Source organism: Ovis canadensis, chromosome 1, assembly GCF_042477335.2.
Source record: "Ovis canadensis isolate MfBH-ARS-UI-01 breed Bighorn chromosome 1, ARS-UI_OviCan_v2, whole genome shotgun sequence".
Classification (NCBI taxonomy): Eukaryota; Metazoa; Chordata; class Mammalia; order Artiodactyla; family Bovidae; genus Ovis; species Ovis canadensis.
The window spans coordinates 268,381,080-268,402,105 of record NC_091245.1 but is presented as its reverse complement, the minus strand read 5'-3'; the positions used below and the strand labels follow the sequence as shown (position 1 = coordinate 268,402,105).

General features: G+C 54.9%; 1 protein-coding gene and 1 long non-coding RNA gene across 4 annotated transcripts in view; one reads left to right on the top strand and one right to left on the bottom strand.

The window, feature by feature from the left end:
- The window catches only part of COL18A1 (collagen type XVIII alpha 1 chain), a 92,062-nt gene extending 82,972 nt beyond the window's left edge, over positions 1 to 9,090 (bottom strand). For 2 of the 3 annotated variants that reach the window (XM_069566695.1, XM_069566701.1), the window contains exons 1-2: positions 8,982 to 9,084; positions 8,786 to 8,880 (exon numbers count right to left, since the gene is read on the bottom strand). In XM_069566695.1, the coding sequence (XP_069422796.1) occupies positions 8,786 to 8,880; positions 8,982 to 8,992 (106 nt within the window). In that variant the 5' untranslated portion in view covers positions 8,993 to 9,084. Of the gene's footprint in view, positions 1 to 8,785; positions 8,881 to 8,981 lie in introns of all 3 variants that reach the window. The other variant, XM_069566700.1, reaches the window with a different exon arrangement.
- Positions 7,948 to 14,862, top strand: LOC138427442 (uncharacterized). The gene is made up of 2 exons (XR_011252010.1): positions 7,948 to 8,899; positions 13,815 to 14,862. It is a non-coding gene; the product is annotated as an uncharacterized lncRNA (long non-coding RNA).
- Positions 14,863 to 21,026: the final 6,164 nt, after the last annotated feature.

Below are 21,026 nucleotides of genomic sequence, written 5' to 3'. Positions count from 1 at the left end.
AAATGAGGGGAGTGCTTGTCTAGGTTCCTAAGTTTGGACAAGTTGGGTGTTTGGACAGTGAGCTCCCTGTCTGGTGGTGGGGGTGAGGGGGTGTGATATCATCTGGGGAGCAGACTGACTGGCAGCTGGCTCTCCCGCAGGCCTCCAGTTTCTGTACCCAGAAGGGCCGTCTGTCCACACAAGCCAGGTCAGAGTCGGCAGGGAGAACAGCCCAAGTGTGTTAAGAGGTCAGATTTCCCCACAATGGCAGTAAAGGCTGTGTAGGAATGGGTGGTGTCCATTCTCAATTATTCTCACAATATGATGTTATGAAGGATCGGCAGAGCATTGCAGATTCTGAGTCACTGCCGGCTGGACCCGAGTTTCCCAGGGATGGAGGCTCATTTTAGCCAGAAACAGGAAGGCCCTGGCTGCCCTGTGGCCTGGACTGAGACAGTTCCCCTGGTGCCATGGGGATAAGGCTGAGATGTGAGGACACAAAATAAGCAGAGGTCGCTGCCAACACTGCCCACTGGGGAGGGGGCAGGGTAACCCTGCAACCCCAGGACCCAGAGAAGTGAGCAAAGTGTCAGCCAGAACCCGAAACGGGGCAGGAAGGCCGGTCCAGGAGGGGCATCTGGGCTCAGAAGGGACCATCTGCACCCCTGCCCTGGCTGGCGGCCAAGAGGCTGAGGAGCAGCCAGGTGGTGCTCAGTGGAGGGACAGAGGATGTCTCACTGCAGTAATGATTTATGGTAGAGAAGGCCTCCCCCAGCCACAGCGATGGGCCCCTGGGAGCAGAGGTCCGGCAGCCCTCTCCTGGGAGCCTGCCTTCTAAAGTCCTCAGGCCCCCACGAGGGGAAGGAGGGTCCGTACTTGGTCACTGGGCAGTGGCTGGGTGGGGCAGTGGCTGGAGGGGTTTTGAGGTGCAGGGTCAGGTGGGGAGACCCTGAACGTGAGCACAGACAGGATCAAGGGTGGCTTCTCTTCGTCCTGGCTGGAAGGCCGAGGTGACCGAGGGCAGAAAGGATGCTGTGCTGCCTGCTGTCTGAGCAGACGCCGCCCAGATGACATCCCAGCAGGCTGAGCCTGGTTCCCGGCACTGACGGGGCCTCAACCCGGGAACCCGGGAACCCAGGAACCGGCTTGACTGGTGGAGAACGAGAGGCCCCATGGAATCTCAGTGGAAGAGTTTTCAAAATACAGCAGCCTCGTAACAGGATCCAACAGGCAGCGGCAAGTCTGCGCTCCCTGGATCGCTCCCATGAGATGTGTGGGTGGGCGAGACTGCGCTGGCCCAGGGGCCCGAGCACTGGGAAGACTTCGGGCCTTGGGGTGAGTGGGCTGCTTTGTCTGACACTCATGATCGCTTCAGCAGGCGCAGCCCACGGACAGGGAAGAAACACGGAAACCATGTTCCGGTCACGTGGACCCATTTCCTGCTCTCACCAGGCCCTCCTCTGGGCCCCACCCTGGCAGCTGGCTGGGACCATCCTTGACATGGTTTCTCGGGAGCCCAGTAAGGGCTGTCAGGATGCATCCCAGGGAGCTCCCTGCAGAAATGCCCTACTCAGGCCCGCAGAGCCCACTGTCCTTCCCAGTTTACAGACCAGAGGCACAGAGATGGTGAGGCATCTGCGAAAGGCCACACAGCACTAGGAGGCAGAGCTGGAATTAAAACCTCGAGCCTGGGCACCCGGCCCACATAGCAGATGGTGTCCCAGCCACAAAAACACAGTGGCCGGCGGGCTGCCTGCCAGCCATACTACATGAGGATTTAGTGACCCCACACTTGTCTTCTGCAAGGACCAGCTCCAGTGCACGCCCCGCGAGGCCGAGTAAAGATAAGAGCCCCATGTGGCACGTGGCCCCGGGGCTCTGCTGGCCCAGCCCAGCTTGCCTCTCGGAATTCTCCCAACCCCCTACCTCCCCTGAGACGTGGGATAGGTCCCGGTGTGGTCCCTGAGCAGTGCCCCACCTCTACAGGAAAAGGCCATTAAAAATAAAAAAACCAACAACAACATCAATTCCATGCTTTAAGGAATTCCAATCCTGCCCACAAACTAGAAACTATGCCAAATATGCCCCCTGCAAGGTGACACCATAGGGACATGACGATGAGGAAGACGATGCAGGGACAGAGAACAGATGTCAGAGCAAGGAGATGTGTGGAGGCCAAATAACACCAGCACCTGCACCCTCACTACAGAGAAACTGCGTTTCTCCACTTATCGCAGAAGCAAGATTTTCAGAGCAACAACACCAGCCCTGACGGCTTGGGCTGAAAAGTCAAAGGTACCTCCTGTCCATCTGGGGGGGTTGCCCACCAACCCCCCCCCGCAGGTTTCAACCACAGCCCGCCCACTGGCACTTGGCCCTAGCACTGACAAGGGGCCTCCCAGACGAGGAGCTCAGACCCCACAGTGGATGTGGTCAGCCAGCCCTGTGTCACCAGGGACACTGCTGTTTACCTACCTATCGGGCAAGGCAGGGCGCACACAGAGGTGCTCAAAGGTGAGTCAGGAAAGAGGAAGTCAGTGGCCCCAGGCCAGGTGGCTGGGGTCACCACCCACCACCTGCCAGCCCCAGACTGACTGGGGCGAAGGAAAGGCCTTCAGAAGTTCTCTAGTGCGAATCCTGATGCTGTCCCTCGAGACTCATGAGCCCTCGCTTGGGAGAAACCACTCTGTGAGACTGGCAGGCTGGCACGGGACACAGGGTGCTCAGCCTTCAGAGGGTCAGCACCCCCTGCATCAGGCCCTGGGCCAGCTGCCGGGGGTCCTGGAATGTCACCTCCTATGACCCTGCCCTCCTCACAGGACGGGGGGGGGGGTGGGATTTCCCACCTGGCACTGTCACAGCAGCAGCAGCCATATAAATCACTGTAGTTGCACCAAGATGAAGTCCCCTGGTTGCCTAAATGGGAACGAGGAAGAATGGTGTCCCTTCATCCTGGAAGCCATGGGGCCCCTGGATCCAGGTCCCAGCAGATGTGCCCCCAACCCCAACCCCCGGCAGCTGGTGGGCACCCCTCCCCCAGGCCCTTCCCATCCCCTCTGCTAGGTGGGAGCCTGAGCACGGTACACCCTTGCCTGGATGGGCCCTCCAGGCGCTGCTTTCTCGCCAGCTCAAGTCTCAAAGCAGAAGGCGCCTCTCGGCTCACCGAGAACCGCCTGCGCTGGCAGGCTCTGTGCAAACAACAGACCCAGCTGCCTGAGCCTGGTACCGGCTCTGAGATTTGAGCTCAGACTCAAAACAAGCAGGCCTGACTGCCCGACCTGAATCTGCTCAAGGAACAGCACAAAGAGTAAAATGAGAACTTGACACCAAAATTAAACGAATGACTGGATGAATAAAATAAAGTTATAAGGTGTGATATCTGCAGGTTCAGTCCGGGCTCCATGAAAACCACTGAAACCCGTCCATCAGGCGCACAAGCAGGTCTCTGCAGTGTCCAGCCAGGCCCCTGGCAGTGACCCATCACCTAGATGCTAGCTCCGCTCACACAGGCCCATCCTGTCGCCCTGCAGAACCGTCCGCAAGCCCTCAGTTCTGGTCTCATGGCCTCTGTAAGAAAAAACCCCGTGAAGGTCAACCATGACCATGGCCAGCACCTGGGCAGCTAGACCCATAGCAGAGCCTCCTGTCATCCAGAAACCAGGGGTGGCTGAGAGTCCCACTTGTGACCCCAGTTCAGTGCTGGGTCCCGCTGCCCTATCCCACCACCCTCGTCACGGTGGCTCAGCCCAGGAGCGTCCCCAGCTACAAGCGTGGAATTCCAGACAGATGTGCCGGCCTGCAAACAAGCCCTCCTTCCTGGGCGCTCACTGAAGACAACCAGAAGGCCGTGCTGAGGCTTGCCTCCTCTGCCGGAGGAGCTGGGGCTGCGGATGGGCCCCTGCAGGCAGGCTGGTGGAACAGACACTGCCCCACAGCCTCCAAATTTTGTCTGACTCAGCGCATCTGTGATCTAAAGCTCCTTCTGACAGGCGTTCAGTGCAGCCCAGAACTGCCAATGGAAAACATGACCCCAGGGGCCAGTGCGCATCACCCATCCACACCCTGCTGGAACCAGGCTGTAGCAGGGAGCAGCGGGGCACTGTGTCTCCTGGAAAATCCCTGAGCGATACAGTGGGCACTGCAAGGTCCCAGACAAGGGTGGAGACACCACGTGCTCAGTCGCTTCAGTCGTGTCTGACTCTTTGCAACCCCGTGGACTGTAGCCCACCAGGCTCCTCTGTCCATGGGATTCTCCATGCAAGAATACTGGAGTGGGTTGCCATGCCCTCCTCCAGGGGATATTCCTGACCCAGGGATCAAACCCAGGTCTCCTGCATTACAGGCGGGTTCTTGACCGCTGAGCAACTGGGGAAGACCACTAGGAGATACCACTGCTGCTGCTGCTGCTGCTAAGTCACTGCAGTCGTGTCCGACTCTGTGCGACTCCATAGATGGCAGCCTACCAGGCTCCTCCATCCATGGGATTTTCCAGGCAAGAGTACCGGAGTGGGTTGCCATTGCCTTCTCTGAGGAGATACCACAAGCAGCAGCAAACATGAGGCATGTCAGACACCACACCGGTGCAGAGAGAAGCTTCACGGTGTGACCACCTGCTGCTCGGGGCACCTGCCCCAGCTTAGGGCAGGAAAGCGAGGCCAAGCCCACCACCCCTCCCCCTGCTCCCAAATTGGCAGGAGGGTAGGGTGGAGCTCAGAGGCCCAGTCCTCCTCAGGAAGGAGCTGTACCTGGTAGAGGGCTCCTCTCAGACCCTTTGCCATCAGATTTGAGGCATGTCCAGAGAAGCCACATGACCTGGCAGGTGGGCAGAGCTGTGGGAACTCCTGGGCACACTGCAGCAATGCCCCCCTCCCCCGGCAAAGTTCTCATCATCCCGGGGGCATTGCCATCAAACTGTATCAAATTCAATCATCTTATGAGCATGCTAAACATATATTTTCATTTTCCCAGTAATTTCTCCCCTATTCCCACCAATAGCATCCAGTTCTGGGTAGTTTTGTGTGTTATATCCTGCAATGTCACCTTCTACCCAGACCTCAGGCAGCTGGTGCTTGGCCAGCCGTGTTCTGCAAAGAGGGGCCTTTTGAGGGTTCTCTCTCAGATGACAGCTAACCCAGATTCTCCAGGTTTCTGAGCAGAGCTGATTAGAATGTGCCATCTGCGGTCTGCCCTCACAGGCACCAGGGTGGCCACACCTCGTTTGACCAGGGCTGCAAATGGGCATGTGCCATGGGGTGATGGGTGGCCACTGAGGACGGACATGGAGCAGGGAGCTGCTTATTAGCCACAGCTGTGGCAAGACCAGCTTGCTCCTCACCCACCGCATCCGACCCCTGAGTGCTGGCAGGAAGTCAGCCCCTGGCCCTGGGGGCCACCCCCTCTGCTGACCAGTCCTTCCTAGTAGTGCTCAGACCACAAGAGGGTTTGCTAGCCATCATGTCAGAGGACTGGTCTTGCTCCATTCTGTCCCCCACGGAGTCCCAGGACATCTCCAACAACCCAGATGAAGAGAGAGCCAGGCACTCTGGTGGGGAGAAAGTGAGTGTGTGCATGTGTGTATACAGTTATGTGTGTGCATGTGTGTGCATGTGTGCACACATGTCTGTGCACATATGTATATTTGTGCATGAACGTGAGTGCATGTGTGCACGTGTGTGCATTTGTTGTGCGTGTATGCTCATATGCATGCATATTTTCGTGTGCATGTGTACATTGTGTGTGCATGTATGTGCACACATGCGTGTGTATTTGCATATGCATGTGTGCGTTTGTGTGTGTGGGTGTGCACATTTATTGAGCATGTGTGCACCTGTATTTTCAGGGTGAAGTGGGCCGGGCAGGGCAGGCTCACCCAGCCCCTCAAGCTCTGGATGGAGTCAGTTTCTCTCCTTCTAGGTTTCTGTGCAAGGATTTTCCCCCTCCTTCTTTTAAAGGAAAGCAGAAGTGCTTGAAAAACAAGTTTTGCTGAAATTCAAAACTATCTTAGAGGTCCTGCACCTGAACCTTGAAGACTCCCCAATGACACAGCCCCTCGAAACAAGCCTGCCTTGAATGAGAGCTCCTTCTTCAGCTTAGGTCTCTTACTCAGGTCCTGTGGACCCGGAATCAAGACACTGCAGATGCAGGGACATGTGGGGTCTTGGCTGTGTCTTGTTCAAGCCCAAACCCTGCAGGACCACCCAGGAAGTGGGGGAGGGGAACCACAGCTATCAGCTAAGACCTGGACCCACTGATGGACGCTGGGAGGTCCTAGTGGTGAGAAAGGGTGGGACACACGGGTCTGGGGGTGTGGGGTGGGGGGAGCTGAGAGCCTGAGCCCAATATCACATGTGGGAGGGGCCAAAGCCAAGTTGACCCAAGTCTAGGCTCTTAGCCTAGTCCCGGCCATCCTGCAAATGCCCAGTGGGCAAGGTCCTTCTTCCTCAGCCCTAGAGGACTGACCCACAGCAGAAGGCCACTGTAACAGGTTCCACCCCAGTACTTTCTCCAGGAATGGGACCGCAGGCAGCTCTGAGCCTCCAGGCTGTAAGGCCACTCGGAGTGTCCCTGTGGGTTTTGGTTATGCGGGAGCTCACGGCACCAGTCAGGAGCATCAGGCAAAACAGCAAGAGACTTGAGGGTGGGGTCAAGTGCAGCTCAGGGAGAGACATGGGAAAACGCATCATTTGAGGTCAGAAAAAGTGTTCAAATCAGCCAACAGGGCTTAAGTTTTTGACTCTCAAGAGGAATTCTGAAGCATTTCCAGGACAAATTGAGCCCCTGCTAAGTCAGGATTTCACATACATTAACTCTTCTCCAACAGTGTCTAGAGGGGGCACCTATTACCCCACCCCAAAGGGACTTGGCCCAGCATGGACAGGACCTGAGTCTTCCCCACGAGGGGGAGGGGTGGGCAGTGCACAGCCTGCTGAGCCTGCTTCCTGCTTTAAGCCCCAGGGAACAGAAAGAGCTGCATTCCATCAGGCACCTCGGAAGGGGCTTCCTTCCTCCCAGAGGACCTGGGACTATGCAAAGCCCCATAGCAGCCACGTGGTGGGACAGAAGATAAAACACACCATTTCTTGAGCTGTCACACTCCCCCCACCACCCCCAGAGTCTGCGTTAACTTGAACACCCTCTGAGTTCTCATCTCACCAAAGCTTGTGGACATTACATTTTATTTTTCCTTCTCTAATGCTCAGTCACCACCCTTGATTTCCTCCCCTTGGTCACAAAACTTCATCAGCTGAGGTGTGGATGCTTCAGTGTCCTTCCTTTCCCAAGAGGATGCGTGATTATAAAAGAGGCTTTATGGTTACACATTCCTCCCCAAGCCTGAGGGGGTGGCCCCGGAAGCCACCGCAGTAGTTCCAGGCGGTCATAAGGACCCCAAGAAATCAGAGGACTGACCCCGGCAAGGACAAACACTCCCTGAAAGCACCCCCTCCGCCCCCCAGGTTAACACAAATCCATGAGGAATTACCTGCTCCTCTACAAACAGGTGCTTTCCACACCATCTCTTTAAAAGCGTGTCTTTATGAGGCGGTTACATTTTTTAAAGGTCTGCGCTGCTATTTAACCTGGTGACCAAGCCCACTGGAAACAATGAAGGAGATCACCGCGGCTGTCTCCCAGGAGCCTCCCCAGCTCATCGCCCTCCCCGGCCAGCTGTGGCAGCAGGTGTGTGGCTGCTCTGGTGACCACAGTCAACAGTCTCTCCGGCCGCGAGAAGCAGGCTGCCCAGGACGGGTGTCAGAGCAAACGGTCTACCTGTGAAAAAACACCGACTCTTTGGGGATGGGGGCTCCCCTCGGGTCCGGCAGCCCCACCTCCCCCCACTGCGAGCTCCTCCTGGGACTTTGCCGGGCTTGTTGGGACGAGGACCCGGGCGGCCGTCTGGGTGGAAACGGGGTCCCCCAAACTGGTAGCAAAGGGAGTTTCCGTGCGACCAGAGCGGCCTTCCGGAGCACCGTCTGCGGTCCACGCGGGAGAAGCGGCCAGCGGGCGCCGCCAAACAACGGACCTCCGCGCATTGTTCTCCCGGCGGCTGCTCGGCGCTCGGCCGCATCAAAGGGACCGCGGGCAACCCGACACCGCAGAGGGCGCGGGGACAGAGGCCTGGGGCCCGGGGCCGAGCGACGCACAAAGGCTGGCCCTGGGGAAACCTGAGCACTTTTGCCTCGACAGGTTGGAAACCACACGGCTGCGCTTCGCCCCGCGCTGTCCTCCCGGGAGACCGGCCGGACTCGGCGCGGCAACGCCGGGTCCCAGAGGTACGAGCCGCTGCAGCCGCCCAGGCGCTGGGTGGGACTAGGCCGGTGACGGCGACACAGGCCTGGGGTCGGGCGTCGGATGCCCGGGCGTCTCCGAGCCACAGCGCGTGTAACCGCCGCCACCGCGACCTCGGCGGATCCTTCGCTGGCCCTCTGCCGCAGCGCTGTCCGCCGAGCGCACCAACTTCCCCGCAGAGTCGCCAAAGTTTGGTCACGACACGAGGATCTCAGGACGCACACTGTCCGCACCATCCCCAGCCCAGCCCGCTCCCCGGTCCCGGGCGCGCCCAGGTGGCCCGAAGCCCGCAGTCGAGGACACTCCGGACATACGGCCCCGGCCCGACCCCGTCACCCTCCAGTCGCCGCCCGCGGGCCAACTGCAAGCGTGGGCAGAGCCGGGACCGCCTCCCAGGACCGAAGCCGATACGGGCTGGGCTGAGGCCGTAGCCGCCTGGGACCCGCCGAAGATCCGCACAAAGTGCGGCCGGAGGCGGGCGTGCCCAGAGCAGGCACTTTCGTGTCGGCACTTTTCTTACCTGGCTCGGCGGACGCTGTGCTGACCACGAGAAGCAGGACCAGGTGGGCGAGCAAGTCCAGGAGGCGACGCCGCCGCGGCTGCAGCCAAGGCCACCTGCGGGCACAAGCCACAGGTTAGGGCACAGCGCACGCCCCCGTTCCCAGCGCTTGCGACCTCCCGGCCCCCGCCTGTCCGTGGCCCTGCGCGGCCCGCACCTCGGCGCCATGCTCCGCGAGCCGGACGTCTGTGCAGCGGGATGCTGCGAGCTCAGCCTCGGTGCACCCGATCGGCCGGCGGAGCTCTGGCCGCCGCGGGGGCCAGGCCGGGAGCGGGGGGCGGGGGGGCGGGCAGGGGCGGGGCTGGTCAGGGGGCGGGACGACGGGCCTGGGACGCGAGGACCGACCAGGGCAGGGGCGGGGCGGGGCGGTGGGTGGGCAAGGGGTGGAGCAGGCAAGAAAGTGGGGACGGGCCCTAGCAAGGAGCAGGGCCGGGCGCCGAGCTCTGCACGCGGCCCTGGGCCCGGGGAGTGGAGTAAACGAGGAGAGGGCTTCGGACCCCTGACCTGGCTCATCGGCCTGTCCCAGGGTCCTAGCACCCTTCCTCTGCAGCCGCAGTGTTTCTCTCGCCGCCTCAGCCACACCTGCCCCTACCGCTGCCCACGACGGCACCCGGGGTCTCTGGCTCCAAACCTCGGGTATACAGCCCTGCGTTTATTTGGGAAGGTGACTGTAATCAGGGGATTGGTCCTCGGGTCCTGAGTCCGATGCGGCAGCAGAAAGGAGGGCTATTTGAACAAAGACGTTACTCGCCAGGGGGCGGCGGTTGGAGGAAAGGGCAGCTGGGCTTCTCCTGCCCACCCTTTCGGACACAGTGACCGCGTCGTGGCAACCCACCGGTCCTCGCCGCCTTCACGGGCTCGGTGCCCAGCACGGTTTCATCCCCAGGCCCCACTCCCCACGTTGCGCCCCTTCTGGGGGATGGGGCCCCCTTCAGGGGATGGGCCCTGCACCCCAAGAGGCCTCTGCCCTGGAGTTCCAGCCCCCAAGACCTGGTCTGGGAGGCCCCTCCCCCTGCTGGAAGTCCAGTTGCACCCCACCCTAGCCTTCCAGGCTCCCCCAGCCCCTTCACCTCCCTCTCCCCCAGCCTCTGCCACTCTGGGAGCTCTGGTCATTTCTTCTTCCTCAGGCCTGTGCTCCCAACCCCCACCTGACCGCCTGACCTCAGTCCCTCCCTCCACCAGGCAGCTGCTAAAGGGGTCCTATCCTCAGACCACCCACAGGCCTCTCCAGGCAACCAGAGCCCCTCACATCGGCCTCTTAAAGTAAACTCACATTTCCCTGAATCTGATCCCCTCAGGGTTTGCAAAAAACAGGGTCCCTGATGCCATCAAATTCAGGGGTCCCAGGGCCATTGCCCTTGGCTTATTATCTCTGCTAAGCCCTCTGGAGTCAACCCGCTCCTTCTCCGTGCCACCTCCTGATCCTGGTTCCCTCCTGCCTGGAGCCCTGAGCCCTGTCTGCAGTGCAGACTCTGGGCCTCTCCACGCCTTGCTAGGCTTTCCCTGCATCATCGGCAGCCCCAACCTCACCATCTCTCAGCCTAGATCAGCCTAGAAAACAAGCCCCTGGTCTGGCCCCCTCCACATCCTCCTGTATGTATCTACCCACTCTCAACCACCACCTCCCCAGGTCCTGGCCAGCAAGCTGCTCCTGGAGCCTCCTGCAGTGGCCCGCAGCCCCTCTCTCCCTCCCTCCTTCTACCCCCCACCCCCCACCCCCACCCCTGGGCCCTGCAGCCCTAGCAGAGGGCCTGCTGGGATTCCAGTCCCGTGGCATCATCCCCCCTCCCCCCTCCAGTCTTCAAAGGCTGATGGGTGCTGCTGGGCACCCCAGGCCGTGTCTGTCCTGTCTGGCTGCACTTGTCCACCTGCTCACCTCTCCGTCATCACCTGCTTCCGAACCTGGAGTCCTCCTGGTCCCATGAAAAGGGTGCTTATGGCCCATGGCGGCGAGGAGAGAAAGCAACTTAGAGGATTATGACTACATTTTTTAAAAATGAAAGCGAACAGCATTGAATAGAAGTGCAAAACTTGCTGTCTGTGTGGATGGAGGGGTTGGGTGGTGTCCATGTGCCTGTGTGTCTGTCAGTAGGCGTGTGTGCAGTGGGTGCACGAGTCTGGGTGTGAGCAGTTCCTATGACTGTGTGCAGTTGTGTGCATGTGTGGCTGTCAGTGTTGTTACTGGACAGAGCTTGGGTCTGCTCGCCAGATCACAGCAAAGCCTGATGCTGTGTTGTGATCAAGGAGAGTACAGTGGGTTTTTTTATTATTATTATTATTAAGATGTATTTATTTACTTTGTCTGTGCTGGGTCTTCGTTGCTATGTGTGGGCTTTCTCTAGTTGCTGCCAGTGGAGGCTGCTCTTTGTTGCAGAGTGCAGGTTTCTCATTGCGGTGGCGTCTGCTCTGTGGACAGCGTGGGCTCTAGGGTGCGCTGGTCTTGGCAGTTGCAGTACGTGGGCTCAGTAGTTGCAGCTTGCAGGCTCTGGAGCACAGGCTCAGTAGTCATGGCACACAGGCTTAGTTGCTCCGCAGCATGTGGCATCTTCCCTGACCAGAGATCGAACCAGTGTCCTCTGCATCAGCAGGTGGATTCTTAACTGATGAACCACCAGGGGAGCCCCCACAGTGATTATTTTTGCAGGTGCCAAGCAAGGAGACCAGGCAGCTCATGTTCAAAAGACCCAAACTACCCGATGGCTTTCAGAAAAGGCAGCGTTTGGGCTGAGGGCTGCAGCTCATGGACTTTCTTCTGATTGGTTGGTGATGAGGTAATCAGGAGTCAGTATCATCAACCTTCTGTCCCAGTCAGTCTGGGGTCTGCATGCTTGTGGTCAGCATGTGGTCCCCCTCCTCTACCTGGGCAGGGTCTTGGTTTCTGCAGAACAAAGATATGGGTCAGATTGTGCGCATCCCTCGAGGAGAAGCCAGGACCCTGCTTTATCACTGACCATTGTTGGAGCTATCACCGCTGCTGTGGGCTGGCTGCTTGTCCTTTGTTTCTGGTTCCCTGGCTTCTCTAATTAGTAACTGCTCTAATCTGAGCTTTTTCTACAAATGAGGACCGGGGAGCACAGGAGGGCTTTTGTACCCCGGAGGTCCCTGTAAGGTCCTGTGGGATTTCAGTGTGTTCAGGTCCCTGTGTGTGTGGTGTGTTCGTGTCTGTGGTAGGCACGTACTGGGTCCTGGCAGCGTCCCTTCCTGGCCTTGCAGCCATCTGTCCATCTGGCCATGGGCTGCAGCCCTGCTCCAGGGTAAGGCAGTTGAAGGGCAGGGGTCTTCAACCTCTTCCTTCTCCCCTGCCCTCCCAACCCAAGTCACTGGGCCTGACCGTGGTTCCAGGAAGGAGAACCTGGACTAGGACGACAGTGCTGTGTCCCTGCTCACACTGGGGACTGGGGTTTAGCCATGTCTCTCCTCTCTCAGGTCGGAAGGCCCCCAGCAGGGGCAAGCCCCTCTCTGTGGGCTTTGGAGGGAAGGCCAGCTTCAAAAATACACAAGTGGCCTTTTTACTGTGAAACACTATTACTGCTGAACTTACAGCTGTGAAAATACACATCTGGCGCTTATTTTTTTCACTGACTGTCTTATCACAGACTCACTGCTAGGTGTCTCCACAGTTCCCGTGGCTTTTGCATCTTTTTTTTTTATTAGAGTTTTGTTATATCCACAAATATCAATAATGTGCCATCACTGTAGGAAAATACAAACTACAAACATGTGCGAAGACAGTAAGACCCCAAATGCGTGCAAGCGCACTGGATTCTGTGTCTCCCTGCCCTCCTTCACAAAGACTCCCCCCCCCCCCACCGGGAACAGGGTGCAAGTTGCGTGCAGGCAGCCCTGCCCTCCAGGAGCGACAGACCCAAGTCAGCTCCTCCCAGAGAAGGAGGACCCCCGCTGTGCCTGGTGCTGGGAGGTCCTTGGAGTACAGTCTGGGCAGCAGGGGAGGGTTGGTCCTTGGGGGCTCCACAGGGGCTCTGGAGGGGTGGGGGAAGGGTATCCAAGAGCAAGGGCCCTTGGTGGGAAGGGGGCTGGGGAGAGGGCCAGCCCGAGTGCAGCGCAATTCTGGAACATGTGGTATGGTTGAGGGGTGGGTAGCCTTCTGAGAGAAGTTTCAGCTGGGCTGTCCTTGGGCGCTGGCCTCTCTTCCTGTGCCTCATGCGGTTCCCAGCCCTCTCCACTACAGCGGGCCCCACAGCTCTTCCTCAGGGAGAAATGACAGATGACACAGAAGAGCTGTGCTCCTCCCAGCTCATCCCGGTGACACACAGGCTTGGGGTCTCTGGGACACCCACCAAGCAGGGACCCACAAGAACAGGATGCTTGACTGATGGAAACAGAGGCTCCACCCCTCCACGGCCAGTGCTGGGTGTTTGTGTTTTCAATCGATACAGGGCTTTTCCAATGACAAGGGACCGGCTGCGGTCAGACCTGGGCGGTGGGGAGCTGCTGGTTCCATGGGCGCGTCCTGGGTGGGACTGTGGGTTTGTGCAGGGAGAGACAACATGTGTAGAGGAGGGCCCGAGGGCCCAGCAGACAGAGCAAGGCCAGGGACAGGAAAGGGAGGACATCTGACTTCTGCCCGAGCTGCTTCTTCTCGTGTCCAGAGACGCCACTGGGCTTGCTCCAAGACAGAAGTAATTTTTCACTGGGGAAATGAAAGTGGTAGACAGAGCCGGCTGCGAAACGTGTATCCAACACAAAGTGTATCCAACATCGTATCTGGCTCCAGACCTGTCACATGTCAGTCCTCAGGCCCGAATCGCCCGTCCACCGTGTCTGAGAGTGGACCGGCCGACCCTGGCCCTGGGCCCTGGCCTCTGATGGACTCTGCCCCCCACCTCCTCTGCTGCTCCCGTTTCTTCTCTCCGCCCCACCGGGCACATCAGGGTGGGAGTGCATATTTATTAGTTTCCGAGCCTGCTGCCCTCACGGCCAGTGTCTGCCTGAGGCCCAGGCATCACAACTTCTGTGTTTTCACCTGCAGCTCCAGACACCCACCTCTGGTGGACCCTCAGTAACTACCCGCCAGATGAAGGAGAGGATTGCCACTGCCTTTTGCAGCAGGCAGGTCCGAACCCTTCCCGGTGGCTTCACCTGGATCTCAGCCTCCAACCAGCAGAGCGCTGGGCACTAGGTGGGGCGGCCGATGAAGCTGGTTTTCTTGGAGGATTTGTTGACAGAATTTGAAAACAGCAAGTAATGATGACACGGACGTGAAACGGACTATTACGTCCCCAAGAAAAATCTAATTAAACGAGAAATGTGTATGTGGAAAAGCCGTGTCCCACCCCGTGAACACCACACAGCACCATGTTAGGAAGCACACGAGCGAAGAGGTGACCAGCCTGCTGTTAGAAGTGACTGCCAAAGCTTCATAAATACACATTTCTATTAACTTTGGGCAGTGCCATTTCCTCTTTTCCCTGCTGCATGGAAATGCCTCAGCTCAGGTTGAATCACGGGGGAAAGGGGAGGGGCCCCCGAATTCTCAAATGCATCCTCTAATGACCTGGGACATTCCTAGTCCCCACTGAGGCTCATCAATACAAAGGAAGTGCGCGTTGCCAACTCCTGTGAGTAGAAGGAAGGGGTCTGGGTGACCCTCTGTCCCCTCATTTCCTGCCCACCTGGCAGCCTTCCAGCAGAAACAGCACCCCCGGTCCCTTCTGTTCCCTGGGGCACGGCCTCGTTCAGACAAGTTAATCAGTGTTGCTTGTCCCACCCAGGTGACTGGGGTGACTGCTCAGTGCAAACCAACCCCCAGCTGCGTGTACACCCCCAGCACCACACGTGCGCACACAACCTGTGTCTGCTGTCACTCAAGAGCAGCATCAGAGCATCGACCCTGACTCAGCCAGGGCGCCGCCTGTGTCCTGTCTGCCCTGCCCCCACACTCAGTGTCCTCGCATCTCAGCCTGGCCGCCTGGTCCTCTGAGCAGTTCTGATGGCCACCAGCAGCCCAGCACTCACCTCCACATCAGGCTACTCGACTTTCCTGCAGAGCGCTTCTCAATAATGTTCTTGTTCTTTTATTTGTTCATGTGTCCATTATTTATTTGTGGTCTTCCCACTTCCCTCCAGGAGAATTCAGGCCCCTATCCCTGCCCAGGGATGGTGTCTTTGCGGCGTGCATGGCGGAACAGAAGGGAAGGAGGGAGGCAAGCTGGCGTATTTCACAAGTGACGCTGGAGCCCAGGATGGAGCCTCCAGGGTGGGACTGCATTGTACCCAACAATGTGTGGGGCCCAACACAGCCTCCAGCCTCCGTCCTGACATGTTCGACCACCATTCCTGCACTCACCCTCATCCCACTTGGAGAGGGATCCAACTGAACTAGCTCCATTGTAGATCTCTGAAAACCCGAGATGTTACAAATAAGGGCCCCCCATCTGCCTCCACGCCTCAGCCCCCCTCAAAATTAGTCCTTGTCACTAACCTTTTGCTGGCTTTCAAAAACGCATTTCATAGATATTTGTTACTTTATAAACCTAGAAAGTTGTTTAGTGAAATTTTAAAAGCATGCACGAGGTAACACTCATGGTTCTAAACTTTGCCGTGTAGACACAATAGCTCTTTTCACGTCAGCTTATACATATTTATTTAAATTGTTGCACATGTATTCTGTGGGAATCATACTTAATGATCCCACTATTAATGAGATTTAAGCTGTTTTCGATCATTTGCTTAAAATAATGTGCTTCCTGAAAAGAGATGGAAACAGTGAGACAGAAAGACATGGATAACATCGAGAATTGGAAAACATGATAGGTAGATGAAGATGGTTTCGTTAGGCTGGTCAGTAAATGCCGCTTAGCCAAGCAAAGATTCCACGAATCTGGAAGTAACTCTACAGCAAGTATCCAGATTGAAGCACAAAGAGAACCCAGAATGAGAAAAAAACAGAGTTATGCGTCTGAGGTCCGTGGGACAATGTCAAACAGTCTGTAAAATTGGAATCCAATTTGATGGAAAAAAGAGACAGAGGGAGGAGTAGAGGAAATATCTGGAGAAAGTAACTAAACCATAGATCAAAGCAGCTCAGAGCAGACGCATCAGGATAAGTGCCCCAAAGTCAAACAAACAAATAAAACCAAACAAAAAAAATCCCTTAGCATAAACATATTCAAGCTGCTGAAAAAAAAATAAAAGACGTGAAAAAAGAAACTTCCAAGGAAACCAGAGGAAAAACATGTGCATTCCATACAGAGAAATAAAGATAAGAGTTACAGTAAATTCCCTTCAGAAACCATGCATGCAAGATGCCAGCAAAGGGCTATCTTTATAGACCTGGGAGAAACAAGTGTTGGTTCAGAACTTTGAACCAGTTAAAAAACTTTTAAAAATTATAAGCTAAAACAGGACTATCTCAGAGGAACAAGAACTATGGGAATTCACTCCTGGCATTCCTGCTTTATGAGACGTGATAAATGATACTCATCAGTCAGAAAGAATATGATATTAGTCTGCCAACTGGGTCTTTATCAAAACATAAGCACCAAAAATGCAAGAAATGAAGATAAGACATATCTTTTCCCCTTATTTTTAATTGCTATCAATTATAGCTGCTATAATTTATAAAATTATAAATTTTATAATTTATAATTATGAAAAGTAAAAACAGTAGCACTGTATTGCATTAATAGCACAAGTGAGAGTTAAATGTATTTATATGACCATAACATCAGGGCAGACGGTGGGGGGGGTGGTGGTGGGAGAGGAGTTAGGGGGCTATCCTTGAAGGTAAACTCTGATTAATGTAAGATTTATATTGTAAACCCAAGGACAACACTAAATTTTTTAAGAGATAAAAGTAGTAAGTCAAGGGGAGGACATGAAGCAGAGTGATTAAGAAAAATGTTCAATTAACCAAAAGAAGGCAGAAAAAGAGTAAAAGAGAAACCAAAAAAAAAAAACCACCCCAGTTTAAACAAATAGAGGACACCTAGCAAAATTATCATTTTAAAAAGTGAGTGGTCTAAACACACAGGTTAAAAGATAGAGATGGTCAGATTGGACTTTAAAAATCTATGGTATATCTATAAGAAACCCATGTTAAATATAGACATATATAGGGTTCAGGTATAAGGATGAAAAAAAAAAATCCCATTCAATCACTAACCAAACTAAAGTCAAAGCAGCTATCTGGCCACCTACAGTTTTTGTTGTTGTTGTTGTTCAGTCGCTCAGTTGTGTCCCACTCATCATGACTCCATGGACAGCAGCACTCCAGGCTCCCCTGTCCTTCACTATTTTCTGGAGTTTGCTGAAACCCATGTCCATTGAGTCAGTGATGCCGTCCAACCATCTCATCCTCTATCGCCCCTTCTCCTCCTGCCTTCAATCCTTCCCAGCATCAGGGTCTTTTCCAATGAGTCAGTTCTTCTTATCAGATGGCCAAAGTCTTGAAGCTTCAGCATCAGTCCTTCCAACGAATATTCAGAGTTGATCTCCTTTAGGATGGACTGGTTGGATCTCCTTGCAGTCCAAGGGACTCTCAAGAGTCTTCTCCAACACCACAGTTCAAAAGCATCAATTCTTCTGTACTCAGCTTTCTTTATGGTCCAACTCTCACATCCATATAAGACTGCTAGAAAAAACTATAGCTTTGACTAGATGGACCTTTGTCGGCAATAATACACTGTCTAGCTTTTCTGCTGAGGAGCAAGACTTTAGAAGAAGGAATATTATCAGAGATAAAGTGGGACACTAAGTAAAGATGAGGGAGTCAGTTTTGTGAGCTCACAGTCATGGATGAGCAGGCTCCTAAACAATGGTCTTCAAATACAGGAAGCAAAACTTAAAAGGGTGGAAGGAGATACAGATTCCCAACTGTGGTTGATGTCAACAATACTCAGTAATTGTTAGAACACATAGACAGAAAAATCAATAAGGGCACAGAAGACATGAACAATACATCAGCTACCTAGATTTATTGAACCCTCCCGCAATAATACTTTCTGAGAAGAAGAATATAGGCAAGGAGCATAAGGCAGGCTGGAGGCGAGTGCAGAGAGACGCAGTGTACGAGTTATGGGAGTGAAGGAGATGCTCCGTGCCTGTCAGTTGTTGGGGAGGACTTCTCTGCAGAGGAGCACCACCCTGCAATAAAATGGAATTAGTTACTGATCTGCACTAAATGCAGTAAACGTCACAGAATCATGCCAGGAGAAAGAATCCAGACAGGGAGGACACACCATGTCTTCATCCATGTGAAGTCCTGGGGGGACCGCAGGGTGGACCCGGGCCTGGGCTGGGTGGGGCGGGTACAGGGAGCACAGATGACAGAGGGCCAGGACACCTCTGCCAATCACGTACCGATTTATTTGTTCACTGTGTGGATAGTGGTGATGGATTCCCAGGGGTACACACACAGCCAGTGCACACTTTATCTCCAGCTTACTGTGTGACAATTACAAGTCAGTAACGCTATTAAAAGCACTTCAATAGAGACAGCTGGGACGTCAGCTCTCTTCGTCTGCACCCTGGTTGGGAGCACACAGTAAACAGCAGTTAGCTGAGATTACAACCATTGGTGGTGTGTGCTAAATTGCTTCAGTCATGTCCAACACTGTGTGACCCCATGGACTATAGCCTAGCCAGCTCCTCTCTCCATGGGATTCTCCTGGCCAGAATACTGGAGTGGGTTGCTGTGCCCTTCTCCAGTCATTGGTGGTGGTGGTGGTCAAAATTAGTAAGCTTTATTTAAACTTCAAAAATAACAGGTAAAAGGCTACTTTAGCTTTGCTCCTGCTGAGACTCAGATGGGAGGACCCTGAGCAGGAACCACCCTGAGAACTTCTAGTGCTCCCAGTCAAGCCACAGAAAAGGAGGGCTATTGGGGATGGGGCAGGCAGGAGACCCCCACAGCTGGGCCGAGGGTTCCAACATGGTACACCTAGGGCCAAGACAAAAAGCCCATTGGAAATGGACCCACAGCGTCATGGAGACTTTGTCTCAAAGGGTTTTGTGACACCTGTGACATTTGGTTCTGGTACAGAGCTTTCTCAAACCCATGGAATTCCCTGAGTGGTGGGGCGGGGTGACACGGGATCTTTTCTTTTTCATGAGAAGTGCTTTCATCCACCCCTGAGCTTATGCTAATGAAGCGACTCTGGGAGGATGGGGCTGGTTGCCAGAGGAACCAACCACCGGATTAGAAGTTGGGCAAAGGCCTAGGGAGGGGAGAGGGGCTAGAGGTGGTGTTAATGTTAATCAGCGATGGCCAATGATTTAATCAGCTGTGCTTCGTACTGGAGCTCCCACAGAAACTGCCCATGAAATTTCAGAGCTCAGAGAGGGTCTGGCTTAGTGAGTTCCCTGTCCTTCTAGGCGGCTGATGTGCCCCAGGCCTTGGGGATGGAGCTCCTTTCTTAGCACCCTGCTCGACCCCTTTATCTGCTGTTCAATTGTGTCCTTTATAATAAACCACCAACAGTAAGTACAGTGCTTCCCTGAGTCCTGTGAGCTGTTCTAGCAAATTATTGAAAGAGGGGTTTGTGGGAATCTCTGATCTGTAACCAAGTTGGACGGAAGAGTGAACACCCAGGAGGGACCCCATCCTGACACCTGGCTTCTGGGGGTCAGTCCTCAGGGACTGAACCCTTACCTTGTGGGGTCTGCTCTGAATCTGGGTGCTTAATGTCAGCACTGCCCGGCGGAGAACCCGCACATTTGGTGTCAGAAGGGCTGTGTGTAGAGAAGTGGTTTTCCTGCAATGCCTGCTGAGGGTGGAAGGACCTGGGAGATGCCTTTAGCCTGGCCAGTGGCCACTGTGTCTGCCCACTCTCAAATCCCTCCCACTGACATCTGGCTCATGGTTGGGCTGTTGGGCAAGAACCTGGGGGCTGGGAGCACAGTGCTTCAACAAGTGCTGTTGGAGGAAACATGGGGAGGGGGTGGTGGGAGCAGGCAGCTCCAGCTCCATTCCCCTCCCTGAGACGCCAGAGGAGCTCAGATGCTGACCATCATCTCACCCCACCCTGAGCTGCTGGCCTTCCAGAGTGATCCTGACCAAGCCGGGACTCCGATGGCAGGGCCGTGGACTAGGATGGCCTGGGGTGGCCTGGGGTGGGCTGGGGTGGCCAGGCCTGGGGTGGCCTGGCAAGGCAGGTTCCCTCTGCGGCTGTGAATCTTTCCAGGCCCTCCTCATGGCTCCGTGTTGCCATGGCTTCAGATGCATCACTCCAGTCCCTCCCAAGGCTCCCCTCCCCATGTGTTTCTCAGTGTCCCTTCCCCTCTTCTCAAAAGGATACCAGTCCTGTGGGGTTTAGGCCCTCCACTCCAGTGTGACCTCACCTTGAAAGTGACAGTGTTAGTTGCTCAGTCATGTCCGATTCTTTGCAACCCCATGGACTGTAGCCTGCCAGGCTTCCTCTGTCCATAGGATTCTCTGGGCAAGAATACTGGAGTAGGTTTCCACGCCCTTCTCCAGGGGATCTTCCTGACCCAGGAACTGAACTCGAGTCTCCTGCATTGCAGGCAGATTCTTCACCATCTGAGCCACCAAGGAACTAGTTACATCTGCAAGGACCCATTTCCCAACAGGGCCCTGTACTGAGATTCTGGGAGGACATAAATTTTGTGGAGACACCATTCAGCTCAGCGCACCAAGCACTGGGTGGCACAGCCGTAGTGGGCAAACGAGACTATTGTCTTCTAGATGGTCATTTTGAAAATGTGACAAATGAAATGATTGATTTGCGTCCACTTGTGGAAAAATAAAAAGCTCACAGTAGCAAAGGGGCGGGCTTGGAACAAGTGGGTTTTTCTTGCAGTTATAGGAATTTCTTTATTAAAATCCTGCTCCTGGCAAGTAGCAGATGCTGCAGTGTCCCTGTGTCCCCTTACTTCAGCACAGACTACTGCAATTTAACACCAGCACCCGTGTCTCTTAACTTGAGGCTGCCTCTGCAAGTGCCAAGCAATTAACATGCCCTTGTACCCACCCCATAAGCCCCTCTCAAGCTGTTGAATAAATACTGGGGATCCCTTTCCCCTGGAAATTCACTAAAGAAGACATTCACAAATGATGAGAAATATCATGTTCATGAACAGGAAGACTAAAGCTTCGTAAAGATGGCCGGTCTCTAAAGATGTTCAGGCTCAATGCAATTCAAATAAAGCGCCAGAGGGTTTTTTTGTTTATTTTTTTTTTAACTTCACAAACTGAATCAAGATTTGCACAGAAGAACAAATG